This window comes from Leptodactylus fuscus, chromosome 3 (genome assembly GCF_031893055.1).
Source record: "Leptodactylus fuscus isolate aLepFus1 chromosome 3, aLepFus1.hap2, whole genome shotgun sequence".
NCBI classification, from domain to species: domain Eukaryota; kingdom Metazoa; phylum Chordata; class Amphibia; order Anura; family Leptodactylidae; genus Leptodactylus; species Leptodactylus fuscus.
The window spans coordinates 165,488,197-165,504,462 of record NC_134267.1 but is presented as its reverse complement, the minus strand read 5'-3'; the positions used below and the strand labels follow the sequence as shown (position 1 = coordinate 165,504,462).

The 16,266-nt window shown below is 40.8% G+C and overlaps 1 protein-coding gene across 1 annotated transcript in view; it reads right to left on the bottom strand.

The window, feature by feature from the left end:
• The window catches only part of ZBBX (zinc finger B-box domain containing), a 138,427-nt gene that overhangs the window by 15,254 nt on the left and 106,907 nt on the right, over positions 1-16,266 (bottom strand). The window contains exon 17 of the mRNA XM_075268719.1: positions 7,000-7,149. Coding sequence (XP_075124820.1) covers positions 7,000-7,149 — 150 coding nt within the window. The remainder of the gene's footprint in view (positions 1-6,999; positions 7,150-16,266) is intronic.

Sequence of the window (16,266 nt, the reverse complement as noted above, 5' to 3'; positions counted from 1 at the left end):
TATATCAGAAATTAACCAATCAGATTAGATCAAAATTCCACCAATATGGTTATTGCCAACAATCCTAAATTGTCCAATCATGTACTGACAATTACAAGAAATCCTAAAATAGTAATACATGTGACTGGTCAGGCGTCATGCATAACCTGGCCAAAAATACATTCTTTTAATATGACACTGAGGAAATTTGGGGAACTTCCACTAAGTATGGTTTCTATCATTCCTCTGCTAATTGTACTGAAAATGATAAACGTTGACAGTTCTTTCCTTATTTCTGAGAAAAACCAAAGAACAACAAAACAACTGGACATCTGGTATCTTGGCTAACTAACCAGCACAAAGGTTCAGATGTGGGTTAGCTAACTTGAATATGGAGTAGAGGATACAAAATGACTGCTGTGTGTACCAATAAGAATACACATCAATTGAACTACTCTAACAACACTTAATGGAATAACATATTTTTTGCACAATAGCAGAATAAAACCTGGTATGCCATTTTTCTCACAAACAGCGTTGTGGAAATACAATGAGGTTTTTTGGCCATTGCGTAAACGTAGAGGAAAATAAAGCTGCGTTTTACAGTCCCAGTGAACATGATTTCATTTACTTTCATCCACACATTGCAGAAAAAAAACATACGTTCATTTTACCTTCAAAAATTATGTTTTCCCCATGGACAAAAATGCAAAATGCAGTACAAAAGTAGTGAAAAATGCAACCATTTTATTTTCTGCAGTGCTTTTTTTTTTTTTTTTAGCTGCGTCCTAGCCTAAAGTGTTTTGTCACTAAAGGTTAGGTTCACCGAATCCCCACCAGTGGTTGTGCAGTGAGGTGCAATGGTGGCTCAAGACACCCAATATAGTGATCAGTGTGGATCCCTGCAGTGGTGACCACAGCAATCAGACATATATACCGTAATCTATCTTGTTGCTAAGTAATAAATGTTGACTGTGAGACAACCCCTAAAGTTATTTCTGCAACATCTGCATGCATCTGCAACTAATCTGCTAATGGGCACTGACACAATATATGATTATTTATAACAGAATCTACAGATCGTGGGGGAGATCTACCAAGGCTGGTGTTCCCTATCCTATCCCAGTGTTGATCTCCCCAGTGCCATAGTAAGATGCACCTTTTATTAAGAGGCTCATGTCTCTTTCTGGAGTAAATCAGACAAAAACTTCTCATAAAAGTGGTGTGTAAGGATAAAAGCTCTGGAGCCAGAAATTGGCATTGTTATTTGTCATGGTCTACATATTTTCATACTAATGACTACAACTTTTGTCACTTTTAATTCATTATTTTGGTAGCTGATTATTTAGAGACGGGTTTCCACCAAATCCAGTTCTTAGCATCTGTTAATGGTTGCTGCCCTACCAATTTCATTGCAGTTGGAATTTTTTCTTTAGTTTCCACCGTTCTCAAGCAACAAGTGCAGTTAGTTTTGGTGCCGATATACTATTTAAGCTCTGTAAGAAGGGCGGTGTCAGGCAGGGGGAGTGATTCAGAGTTCCAATCAGAGGTAGCCAGCATCAGAACTCAGAATCACACCCCTTGTCAGTTAGTTTTGGTGCCTGATATACTATTTAAGCTCTGTAATGTCAGAAGGGCGGTGTCAGGCAGGGGGAGTGATTCAGAGTTCCAATCAGAGGTAGCCAGCGTCAGAGCTCAGACTCACACCCCTTGTCTGCTGCTGCCTGACACCGCCCTCCTAACAGTACAGAGTCTAAATAGCACATCAAGCACCAAAACTAACAGCAGTGATTACTCAGAAAAGGTGGGATTTAGAGAAAAAATTAAATTATGTAAAGAGCTGGGCTTGTTGGAGATGGTGAAAGAGGACCTTTCTCCACCTGGGACACATGTGATTTTATATACCGCTAGAAAGTGGACAGTGCGCTGAATTCAGCGCACTATTGGCTTTCACGATCTGTGCCCCTGTACTGTGAGAGTGGTGAGGAAAGCCTCCCTCCCCTCCTGATAGTACTCGTCCATAGACAATTACGGGGGGGGGGGCATTCCTCACCGCTCTCACAGTACAGCGCTATAGGCGCTGCTGTGAGGAAGGGCGTTCCTGACTGACTGTCAGAAATACCCTTCTGACAGTGAAGAGCTACGGTACTGGCACCGATAGCTCTTCACCGGGGGCACAGAACGAGAAGCCGACAGTGTGCTGAATACAGCGCACTGTCGGCTTTCTAGCTGTATATAAAACCGCATGTGCCCCAGGTGGTGAAAGATTCTCTTTAAGCCTGTGTAAGTCACACACTGTACAAGATCTTGGAAAATGAACACTCTCAATCAGTATAACTAACATAAATATCTACGAGAGCCAAAAATAAAAACCAAAACAACCTGACGTCTTCATTTCTGTTCTGGAAAACAAACTAAATGCAGCCCCAGCCATTATGATGTACTGCCAAACATGGCACTTGACCAACATTTGTTATACCAAAGCTGCGTAGCGTTCAGGTGAAACATTGAATCTTGTAGAAAGACAACAATGAAAACATTAATTTTCCTGGCTTGGTGTCACATTAAGTATACAAACAGAACACAACACAACCAGCAGAGATGTGAAGGTTCTAAATATAAAAAGGGCCTCGCTGTGCACAGCCTGCTGAACATAAAACGCAGTGGCTGCTGTTCTCACAAAAGGATTGATGAAGGGCTTCAACCTCACTGAATACATTCTGGGAAATGCGTGTGCTTTTTGGCTTAAATTGTCACCCATGTTGGTAACAAGCCATGAGGTTGCCTTAAATACAGAAATAAACCCCTGAGACATTCGTCTACAGCAAAGTCTTGGAAGAAAGTAGATGCGTAGGGATTTTTTTTTTCTTCATCTAGTCTAAGGACTTTGGGTTCTTCTAAATCTAAATGAATGAGCAAAAATGATTAGTTCATGCTGCACCTCTAGATATGCCTCCTACATAGGAACGCATTGTACTGATTATATGCTTTGTATACAGCCAGGAATGGTATAAAAATTATTACACTTGGGTATTTCCAAAGGTCAGCCTTGAAATGGAAAGTAAGGAGTCTATAAACCATGGTGAGGACTGTCTGAAAACTCATCACAGCGCCTTATAAATATTAATGCTAAACGGGTAAATTTTATAGGGATATGAAATGTAATTAGTTCTGCAATAACAGCCACAGGTATGTAACAAAACAGGCGCTCAATAAAGAAAAACACTTTTATTGTGCAAGTCGTGCTTTCAGGTACTGGAGAAAACCAAGTCATTTAAATATACTTACAAGGAAACTAGAACATATAATGGGAAACATATAAACCTAATCAAGTGATTGTTACTATAGACACACAGGACATAGATGAAATATTCCAGAGATAAAGGAGTCTTGTTAGATCCAAAATGCCTCCCATGCCAATAATAGTGCAGTGAATGGTCATTCTTTAAAAAAAAAAAAATCAGATAATTTTTATTAAAAAAAATTTCTTTACATAAATTCAAACAATCGGCAAAACAACAGCAACACAACAACAATTCAAAGTAAATATGGAGACACAATCCAACATATAAAGAGGGGAAGTCCATTAGGACCCCCCACTAAATCTCCCAAACATCCTTCGATTCATAGCAAATAATAGCGCTCAGGGGATCTGGAAACAGATAAGGTAGAAGTGAGAGATCTATCCCTAATCAGAGACGGGGAGGGATGACCAAGTGTATCCAACCATGTCCCCCCAAATTTTTTCAAATTTAGTTTGGGCCTTTTGTTGTGTATATTCTCCCCTCCCCAGCCTAATAGTATTATTAACTTTAGATATCAATTCTACCAGAGAAGAAAGGCTCGGGTCCAACCAATGGTAAGCAATCCATTTTCTTGCCTGGTACAATACCCCAGACAACCCTATAAATTCCGGGCTTTCCGGGTCATGAATGGTCATTTAATAGGATCTTTGTAGTCACTAACTGATTATTTGTATGAATATGCAAATCTCTCTACAAGTGCAATAAAGGCGGGGCTTGCCTACTATAGAAGGTCCCCTACTTAGTACATTTATATGTTTAGGAGACATTTTAGACCTTATAGACTCCCTTTAGCCAATTCCAGTTGTATACTGTAATCAGAACATAATGGCCATTCTTTAACAGTAACACACAAAACCCCCCTAAATCTACTTTTAATTATTTCCACTTCTTTCTTCCTGTTGCATCCTAAACAACAATATATACCATGAAAAAGAAAACAGGCTGCATACATGTATCCAATAGGATGTCAAATTTTGTAATCTCCATTACTTCATACTAAAGGGCATGCCGTAATAGGGAAGGTTTCAGAAATGGCTGGAAGGAAGTTGTAAGTTATTAGTGTACAAACTTAATACAAAGTGCTTGGACGCACAGGCACCGTGGCAGTGACAACAGCACACAACACTCCAGTATGTAAAGGTGCACACACATACTACTACATCAGGGTGCAGGAGAGGATTCATTCCTATGTTAACTTCATCAGTACAGAATAGGGAGAGCTTGCACTAGCTCAATTGCAAAAAAACATATCTGCACTCCTTTCACCAGAATAGATCAGAAATTGATATGGTAAAATCAATTATATAACCTCCTTATATAACCTCCTTTTATTGGTATTTAAACTTCAAAGCGAACGCATTTCTGAGTCTAAGATGACTAGGTCTCAGATCCCTGATGTAATCCGTTATCTGTACAGTAGATTTGCATGCAATACTGTGTAAAAAAAAAGTATCATTATGGGCTAGGTTAAATGACAAGTCAAGCCTTTGTACATCTAACAATCTATGAACTGCTACATATGTACTATATCCAATTCGATGGGACAAACACCTAGGATGAAATAATAATGAAATCAGAGCACTGTGCCAGAAGCTATAAAAATACTAAAAAGTGAATCTCCAGCAATGGTAAACAGCAACAGTTGTCACACACTCCCTGGAACTACATCATGGTAGCGCTGTGCTCAGCCTGCATTGCTATGCAACATTCTGATGACATTGTAACTTACGCCCAGCAAATGAAAAGCACAAAAATTAATCAAATTACAGAAAAATAATCTCTTATCTATTTAAAGTTTTATTATATTCATTTTTCATTTGGTCTGTCCCAAGTCTGAAATCTAGGACCTCCAGTATGACAAGCAGGCAATCTTATAATAAAGTTACAAGCTTGGCTTTGTTCAAAGGGAGGACTTTCACTTGCCAAACTTGATTAATATTTTTCTTTACATAATGCATAATGTCCTGGTATATAGAGAGATGTCTGTTTTTGCAAGTTTGTTAATATATATTTTTAATATTACAATATACTGATGGTATTTAGAGCCATATATCTTTTCATACCAGGACATTACACATGTAAAGAAGAATACTACTGAAGCCTCTGATAAGAAAAAATACTCTCACTGAGAGTCTTGTGTATGGGACAGTGTTTTTTAAGTTGATTTCGTGTGGCTGGTAGTAAGCCACAAGCACAGTTAGTATTTTCTGTTTAGTTAGCGCTCAGACGAGCAGGATTTTGGTTTGACGTTATTTTGCCTGAAGTTAAGGCTGATGTAAAGGTTTGTTTATTTTGCTGCTTATCTTTAATAAACCACTTTACTGCAAGATTTTATGTCCCTGTCTCTGACCGCTTGGGTCCGCACCACTGCTTCTACCTTCCCCACAATATATATTGAATGAGTATGTCTGTAAAGGACAATCACACAATCTGGTCCAATGATACAACACTTCCCAGTAAGACTGTGTTCACATGATACATTTGGTTTTTGAAACCATACAGGCTTTTTAAAGTATGTAATCATGATGCTAATGATAAAGCATTCATTACTTTTGCACTGAGTTGGACTGGGGTCCCTAGGGGCCACCAGTAAAATTCATTCTGTGGGTCCACTATACAGCTACATAGAAACATTACCTAGTAACGATTTCTAAAATTTTGCTAACTTATTTATTCCAGTAGTAGCTGCTAGGAGACCAGTCAGTACTCCACTCCCTTCCTCTTGCCTTCAACTAGGCTCCTCTTACCTCTTTGACCAGGGATATGTGCAAACACAGCAGAAGACCTCGGGTAATAGAAAGATGCTGCAAACTGATTGGTTATTGGGGCCCCTACAGTGATATTGAGAGGGTGGGGCTCAGGGAGGAAGTATAGTGTGAAGTATAGTGATTGTACTATGCCAGTCAGTTTTTATTGTAAATTGAAGGTTATTGATGAGTTCAGGGGGTGTGGGAGGGGGGGGGGGGGAAGAAGTGTTTCAACAGCTGGAGAAAGCAGCATTTTACTTAAAGAGGACATTTCACCATATCTGGGCACATGCAGTGTTATATACTGCCGGAAAGCTGACAGTGCGCTAAATTCAGTGCACTGTCGGCTTTTCCGATCTGTGCCCGGTGTCAAGAGCTTACGGTCCGGTACCGTAGCTCTTCTATGGTCAGAAGGGCGTTTCTGACCATTAGCCAGAGACATCCTTCTGCCCAGCAGTGCCTATCGCACTGTACTGTGGAGCCGGGAGGAACGCCCCCTCCCTCTCCTGATAATGCTCGTCTATGGACGAGCTGTGTGAGCATATAACACTGAATGTGCCCAGATATGGTGAAAGGTCCTCTTTAATAAACTTATAATACAAAAATTCTAAGATATATTTATAATATTGAATTTTGCAGAATTTGAAGAAAGTATATTAACAGTTTAAGGAACACATTTCTAAACTACAAGGATATACATAGATCTAATTTATATATATTTTACAGTTTGGCGCCAGATTGTTGACCTGCATCCTTGTGACCTTGGGTAGGCCATTCAGCACATAGACATACTATAAAACATAGTTACATATTTTTTAAACTGATTCTAGGGATCTCCTGCAAGAGACATTTTCCCAAGTGACATAGAACCAAGTTTATATTACCTTTTACCTACGCTACTTGCATTAAATTATAAAAATACTTTGTTCTTTCAGTCTTAATGGAGTTTAATGAGGTTATGTACGTACCAATTCCTCTGTGTGTAAAATTCCTAGGAGTAAAGCTGTGATCTATGAGATGACTGTTGGACTGAGTCTCTGCTTTTGTTACAATATCTTGGACAATTGCTTCATCTGCACAGACACTTAAGCTGCTTTCTGGTCTCCAGTAGTTATGGCCTATATTGGAAATGAAAAAGGTTTTAGAAAATAGTGAATGAACAAGGACAGCTCTCCTGGCACATGTTCTTGGAATTACAAGTTCTATCCTCACGTCAGGCAGCGTGGTGCAAGCTTATGAATACATGAATTCACCAAGTGAGCACATTTAGTCATCACCATCAACACCTATACTCACAATAACCTTTTTGCTTTAATTTTTTGTATTGCAGGCCAGGGGTGGATAAAACATTAGTACAACCTATGCAGCTGCATAGGGGCCCAATAGATCGGGGACTCTATCACATCAACAACAACTTTCTACTGTCTATTAGATTGCGTGTAAATGCCTAGGCTAATGAACTTCAAGGCCGACGATTACTGGTGAATTGCTGGAGAGACAAGGAGGGCACTCCACCCCTACTGCAGGCTACATCATTGATATAATTTTTCAATATAAATTATTTTTGATACCCTTTCTCATCGCATGTACAGCACACGATGCATTGTTCTTGTGGAGTCACAAATGTAAATTCTGCTCAAAGAAGTAATGAAGATATCATTAAGGACCAGCAGAAATATGGCCTAAGGTTCACTAAAGTGCTGTAAGAGAGTGAAGAGTGTGGTCTGGGAAGACAGGTACATTCCAGCCAGGCAGCTAAAGGGTGTTTGGAAAAGATTCACACCAGGGAGGTCAGCTAACTAATCAGGCCCTAATAACAGTCTGTGTGTGAAGACTAGCAGTGTGGCACCACACTGACAGAGTTGAACTGTTCAGACCAGACGTCCAAAGCAGGTACTGTGCCACCCGTTGTTGTTGCCAAGGTGGGAGACTGGTAGCCAGTCTCCTGTATAGTCAGGGAAAAGTTTCCTTACGTTTAAGTTAGTTTTCTCAGCCGAGAAGGGTTTTGTTTTGTTTATCCTGTGGCTTTGCAAAAGCAGTATATGCGTTACATGTGAATAAAGTCTGAACTTGTGTGCAATCCAGTGTCTGTTTCCCTGTTTCCTACAAGCATCTACCTGAGTGGTTCCCCACAGTGCCTATAGGTTGGATATAGGTTAAGGGGATATTGTCACTCTTTAGGGAGAGCCCACCATATAGGTGTGTGGAGACTTATAGGGAGCTCCCCCTAGTGGGCGGCATGACTGAGGCACTGTCTCCCTATATTAACATCATGGAAGAAAGATTTGCATATTCTTCCCATGATCCTTCACAGTGGAGCGCAAATGGTTTAATAAGTCTCCACACACCTATATGGTGGGCTCTCCCTAAGGAGTGACAATATCCCCTTAAGCCTCTCACCTCTGCCAAGTCAGTCTTCTCTGCGCCAGGCTGGATAGATCCAAACAGATTGAAACAGCTGTCCTCGGCTGAGAGACTGACTTGGTAAAATCCCACATCATTGCAGCAAAGGCCTCTGGGAAGGTTGGCCATGATGTTAAAGGCAGCTCCCCCTAGTGGGCTGCATGACTGAGGCACTGTCTCCCTATATTAACATCATGGAAGACAGATTTGCATATTCTTCTCATAGGTTGGATATAGTCAGACTTATTTTTGTGTTAAAGAATTAGTGGTCAGTATACCATGAGGAGAATTTATCATCTGAGGAAAACTAATGCTAGTTTTATGGAGGTGGCATTTGTATGATATGCACATCTATTTCTTTCATTCAGTACAGCTGCTTTCTGTGAATGTAGGCTAACTTGGCTTAAGGCTAAGACCTGACGTAATGGGTCAAAAACCTCTGGAGGAAAAACTGCAGCGGAAACACATTACAGTTTTCCTTGCAGCGCTTTTCACCCAAAGTCTGCAGCATTCCTCTGCAGACTTTCTGCTTACATTATACCTATATGGAAACCACCAGTGTTTCTGTAGGTATAACTGACATGCTGTGATTTGCAAAAATGTGAGCGGTTTTCAAATTGCAGCATTTCCACTGCGGATTATTTTCTACAATGTGCAGATGGGATTAGTCCGAATCTCATCCACTTTGCAGTAACTATAAATTGTGGCATTTACGCTACATGGAGCTGCATGTCATAAACTACACGTACAGAAATGCTCTATTTATTATTTCACAAATAATAAAAGCAGTCTAGCAAACACAGAGAAACAGTCATGGTGTAAGGCACAAACACTATAGAAATAAGGCATAAACTCTAAAATACCTCAGAAATATCCAATATAGGGCATTATTTTGTACTACCAACTCAATAATTTCTCCTCTGTTCTGTATGTTTTCTTAGCTTACACTGCCCCTCTGGTTCTGGAAAAGCAAAAGTGGCTACCTACTGGCATCTTCAGAGGTGTATATGCCCAAACACCTAGCGGCTAGTACAAATTTTTCTTTAGTTGAAAATTATATTTTCAATGTTTCAGACTTACATTTATTAAAAACATGTTATTCAAACAACATTATGTGCATATGACCCCATATACCGTATTTTTCGGACTATAAGACGCACCGGACCATAAGACGCACTAAGGTTTTAGAGGAGGAAAATAGGGGAAAAAAAAATTTTAAGGAAAAAAAATTGGTGAAATATTTAATAACCTAATAATATAATATTTCACCAATGTAAATAGAACCGGGGGCTTTCGGACACAGGGATACCAAATGTGTATGTGTTTCACAGTAATGTTTTTGTTTTATATGTATTCTAGGGATATGGGGGTGATTTGAACATATCTATCTATCTAATCTATCCTATCTATCTATCTATCTATCTATCTATCTCCTATCTATCTATCTATCTATCTGTCTGTCTGTCTGTCTGTCTGTCTATCTAATCTATCTATCTATCTATCTATCTATCTATCTATCTATCTATCTATCTATTCTCATCCATGGATGGAAAGAGACACCCTGCAGTGAAGCTATGCAAGAAGAGAAAAAGGGGCGGGCCAGACGGGTGAAGGAGGTGTGGTTTTCTAAGCAAACTTGAAAACACGCCTCCTCCACCTCCTTCACTGCCTCTCAGATCTTGCTCCTGCAATGAAGCCACACAGGCAGGGAAGTAGGGGCGGGCCAGACGGGTGAAGGAGGCGTGGTTTCGAGCTTGCCGAGAAAACCACGCCTCCTCCCCCCGTTTGGCCCGCCCCTCCTTCCCTGTCTGTGTGGCTTCATTGCAAGAGCCAGATCTGAGAGGCAGTGAAGGAGGGGCGGGCCAGACGGGAGAAGGAGGCGTGGTTTTCTCGGCAAGCTTGAAACCACGCTTCCTTCACCTGTCTGGCCCGCTCCTACTTCCCTGCCTCTCATATCTCGCTCCTGCAAACACGCGACACAGACAGGGAAGGAGGGGCAGAGCAGGCAAGCACCGTGCTGCTCTCCTTTTGATTCTCATAGACAGGACACAGACGCTGCACACGCTGCATTCGGACTATAAGACGCACACACATTTTCCTCCCATATTGGGAGGAAAAAAAGTGCGTCTTATAGTCCGAAAAATATGGTATGTCTACTGCATATAACGCGGAACATATGACCTTACTAGTGCTCTCAAAGCAAGGCGACAGCGCCGCACCTCCTATGAGGCGATCTGAAGCGACCGCTTCAGGCGGTGCTATGCCAGGGCCCCAGGGAAGGCGGCATTTTTGCTTACCTAAGCCAGTCCAGGACTAGCTGTCCTGGACTGGCTTAGCACCGAGCGGTGGATTGGGGAGGCCGCTGGAGCAGCGCTGCTCCAGCAGCCTCCCCTCACGCTCAGGCAGAGAGCAGGTCCTCCCCGTGCCTGCTCTCTGCCTGCGAATGCCGCTAAGCCCTGCCCCCTTCGCCCCACCCCCCTCACTCCACCACGCCCCCTCCTCCGGCTGGGGGGGGGCGACTTTCTGTCGTTCGCCTCGGGTGGCGAAAGGGGCAGGTTCACCCCTGCAAGGCGATTATATGTATCTTAACTGTATCTTTCTATGCCTCACATCTCAGACTGAGACGTGCAGGACAAGGGAGGAATATCATATGTGCAGTTACATAGGGGCCCTATGGGTATGACACCATCCATCAGAAGACAGTAACAGAGCGGAGAGATTTGCATACTAGTATAAGAACTGCGTCAGAGTCATCAAAGAAAAGGATTATTACTTAATTCTTGTCAGAGACTCCATCTAGTATTCTTGTAAATGGAAACACATTTAAAGGAACAGTATGTAAAACTATTAACATTGAGGGAAATATATAAATGGACTAAAAAAAACCTGATTTTATCGTAACAAATCCCGTAACATTTTTATTTCTTTGAGTGACCTTGAAAAAAATGAATGCTGCAGATTTCATAAATCTGCTCACTGAATATGTTTAGTTCAAAACATACAGAGACAGTATATGACATGGATAGGTCATTAATCAGATCGGTGGTGGTCCAACCCCTCATACATTCAGAGAAGCAGCCACACAGCATGAGCAGGAAGCAGACAGCGGAGTCCTCTGTGTAGTGGCCAGATCACGTTATTACAGATCAGCTCCTATTCACTTGAATGGAAGCAAAGCTACAGTAACTCGAGCTGGCTGCTTCTGGGTTCGTTCTGTCTATCAGGTGATGAGAACAGCTCATTGGGATGGGTTTGCTGGGAGCTGGACCACCACTAACCTGATATTGATGACCTCTCTTTAAAGGGGCTCTATCATTGTAAAAAGTAATTTTTAACTAATCACATCCTTGCATAGCCTTTAGAAAGGCCATTCCACACGTACCTTTTGTATGCAAATTGCCTCAGTAGATTTTGAATAAGTCCGTTTTTATTCATTTGCTAATGAGTCTTCTTCGCACACCCCTTCTGTATATACAGCACAGGCTGCTGCTGCTGACTCCTCCTCCCTGCTCTCATACACAGCACACAGCATAGAGAGGAGGCTGCTGACAACTTTCTGTGCATGCTGGAGCCTAATTAGCATGTGAATAAAAACGGACTTATTCAAACACTACTGAGGCAATTTACATACAAAAGGTAGGTGTGGAATAGCCTTTCTAAAGGCTATGCAAGGATGTGATTAGTTAAAAATAACTTTTGCCAATGATAGAGCCCCTTTAAGGCTAAGGCGCCACAGGACAACCTGCAGCAAAAAAAAAAACTGCAGGAAAAAATGTGGTGGCAACCCATTGTGGTTCTTCCACAGCGCTTTAGATAGAAACGTCGTGGAGTTTCCCTCCGCAGACTTTCTGTTAAAGTTCTACCTCTGGGGAAACTGACGGCATTTCTGTAGGTATAATTGAAATGCTGCGATTTCCAAACCCGTGCCACTTTTGGAAATTGAAGTGTGTCCGCACCGTGGTTTTTACCTCAAAGTGGGCATGGAATTTGTTAGAATCCCATGCATTTTGCCCTTACTGTAAAACACTGTGATTTTCCTGTTGCGTTACTGTCCCGTGGGGCCCCGGGCTAAAGGAGTTTTTTATGTCCTCAAATGGATTTTTCGTACTGCTGACCTGTCCACATCATAGATCATCAGTATGTACTCTTTGGGGGGTCCAAACCTGAACCACAAACAGGTCAGCTGTTCTGGCAGCCTCACTGATATATAGTGCCTTGTGAAAGTATTCGGCCCCCTTGAACTTTTCAACCTTTTGCCACACTTCAGGCTTCAAACATAAAGATATAAAATTTTAATTTTGGGGGGAAGAATCAACAACAAATGGGACACAATTGTGATGTGGAACGAAATTTATTGGATATTTTAAACTTTTTTTAACAAAGAAAAAACTGAAAAGTGGAGCGTGCAATATTATTCGGCCCCTTTACTTTCAGTGCAGCAAACTCACTTTAGTTCAGTGAGGATCTCTGAATGATCCAATGTTATCCTAATGATCCTGATGATGATAAATAGAATCCACCTGTGTGTAACAAGTCTCCGTATAAATGCACCTGCTCTGTGATAGTCTCAGGGTTCTGTTTAAAGCGCAGAGAGCATCATGAAGACCAAGGAACACACCAGGCAGGTCCGAGACACTGTTGTAGAGAAGTTTAAAGCAGGATTTGGATACAAAAAGATTTCCCAAGCTTTAAACATCCCAAGGAACACTGTGCAAGCAATCTTATTGGAATGGAAGGAGTATCAGACCACTGCAAATCTACCAAGACCCGGCCGTTCCTCTAAACTTTCATCTCAAACAAGGAGAAGACTGATCAGAGATGCAGCCAAGAGGCCTATGATCACTCTGGATGAACTGAAGAGATCTACAGCTGAGGTGGGAGAGTCTGTCTATAGGACAACAATCAGTCGTACACTGCACAAATCTGGCCTTTATGGAAGAGTGGAAAGAAGAAAGCCATTTCTCAAAGATATCCATAAAAAGTCTTGGTTAAAGTTTGCCACAAGCTACCTGGGAGACACCAAACATGTGGAAGAAGGTGCTCTGGTCAGATTAAGCCAAAATCAAACTTTTTGGCCACAATGCAAAACGATATGTTTGACGTAAAAGCAACACAGCTCATCACCCTGAACACACCATCCTTACTGTCAAACATGGTGGTGCATGGGACAGGGAAGATGTTAAAATTGATGGGAAGATGGATGGAGCCAAATACAGGACCATTCTGGAAGAAAACCTGTTGGGAGTCTGCAAAAGACCTGAGACTGGGATGGAGATTTATCTTCCAACAAGACAATGATCCAAAACATAAAAGCAAAGTCTACAATGGAATGGTTCACAAATAAATGTATCCAGGTGTTAGAATGGCCAAGTCAAAGTCCAGACCTGAAACCAATTGAGAATCTGTGGAAAGAGCTGAAACCAGCTGTTCACAAACGCTCTCCATCCAACCTCACTGAGCTCCAGCTGTTTTGCAAGGAAGAATGGGCAAGAATTTCAGTCTCTCGGTGCAAAACTGATAGACATATACCCCAAGCAACTTGCAGCTGTAAACACAGCAAAAGGTGGCGATACAAAGTATTAATGCAAGGGGGCCGAATAATTTTGCACACTCAATTTTTCTGTTTTTTCTTTGTTAAAAGAGTTTAAAATATTCAATAAGTTTAGTTCCACTTCACAATTGTGTCCCACATGTTGTTGATTCTTCCCCCCAAAATTAAAATTTTATACCATTATGTTTTAAGCCTGAAATGTGACAAAAGGTTGAAAAGTTAAAGGGGGCCGAATACTTTCGCAAGGCACTGTAGTGGTTGGGAAGTGCATGCAGCCTGCTACTATACCTATCCACTGTATAGCGGTGGTTCTAAGGAAATGCAGTACTACTCTTATTACTTGTATAGGGTCAGACTGCACACGCTCGCTGTCAGGTATCAGCTTCAAGTGCCGGGAGGCTGCAGGAACAGCTGATTTGTGCACGGTCTGTGTGTCCTACCCCCACAGATCACATATTGATGACCTATCCTGTAGATAACGTTATCAGTGTGAAAACTTAATTTGCAGTCAGAAAACCTCTAAGTTAAGTATTTGCAGCTAATAAAAGAAGAATCCTAGATTGTGTAGATATCCCTATATTCTTACAGTATTCCAGGACTTCAATGCAGTTACCACATGAATTGCATGTCACATACCATTAAGAAAGCCCTGGATGCCTGACACAATGAATTATTTTATTGTCTGTTTGATCATGTTTAAATATTCTGTATGCAATATTGATATCTCAAAGTCTCCTTTACTCAAGATGACACAAAACAAATACATATCACAAGTGGGAATAATTACAACAATAGAAACGCAGAATAAAATTAGTAATATATAATTATTATTGCATCAGAAAACTCATGAGTGTTTCTTTCTATTGTGAACGAACATCTATAATTTAGCAATGCGTGGATTGTACAGTGTTAGTGAATCTGTTCACGAGAACCCTCAAGCTGACTTGTTCTATTCTATTAATGTTAAAATGTCAACCATGAAATTCAAATAATTGCCACTTAGTACTTTCTATGGTGGGAAACAATCCTCTGATATCATTCTAATACTGACATTTGCTCTGTAGACAAGAAAAAAACCCTGAAATACAGTCAGAATTAGGGTCAACAAAATGGGACAATGGGATCTACGAACACAATTATACTATTATGTTTTCAGCTCTTTGGATAAGCTGTATTGTTGTATAACAATACTACATGAAGTCATATGAAATATTCACAGTAAAGGCCACTCTCACATAGCATATTTTATCTGTTGAAAAAGTACATTTAGATTTTTTTTTCTTATTTATCTGATACATTTTCTTGTGAGGTCCATGATTTAAAAGCTACAGCATCAATCCTATTAAGCTCTGTATGGCCCTCATACAGTTACCCCCAAACTGTATGATACTCCCACAGTATAATGGCCACACACAGTTTTACAATACAAATAAAAAGTAATACTTACCTAGCTCCATTCCCACATAGCTTTCTGCTGCTCTTCTCTCACTGAGGCCCGAGTCACCGTTTGGGGACCCCCTGAACGGAATACCGAACGCATTAAAAAGTGGTGAGCTATGAAACCACACATACCTCATAGATAATAATGGAGTCCAGGGGCCACACGGTGGCTCAGTGGTTAGCACTGCAGTCTTGCAGCACTGGAGTCCTTGGTTCAAATCCTGCCAAGGGCAAAAAACCATCTGCAAGGAGTTTGTATGTTCTCCCCGTGTTTGCATGGATTTCCATCCCATATTCCAAAGACATACTGATAGGGAAAAAAATTGTACATTGTGAGCCTTAAATGGGGATCACAATGTACACTTAAAAAAAAAAGAAATAAGATAATAATAGGATCTGTGTGTTTTCGTGCGGTGTCCGCACAAATCATGCATAGAGAAAAGTGCTGCAAGACGTACTTTTCTCTCCACATGATCTGTGCGGACACTGCGTGGAAAACAAACGGACCCCATTATAGTCTATGGGGTCCGTTATGAATATATCTCTTTTTCCTGTTTTTGTTAATGAGATACGTCAGCGTTCTTTATTTGCAGGACAAGTTGTACTTTTTATTGGTACCAGTGATTGGTATAAATAACTTTTTGATCACTTTTTATTGCTATTTTTTTGGGAAAGCAAAGTGACCAAAATAAGTCAATTTGCACACTGCTTTATATATATATATATTTTTTTTTACAGTGTTCGCAATGCAGGATAAATAACACTATTTCTGGAGAGTGGGGACTTAAGCGTTGTTTTGTTTTTTTAACTTTTAGGATTTTTTTTCTTCTACTTCTTACAT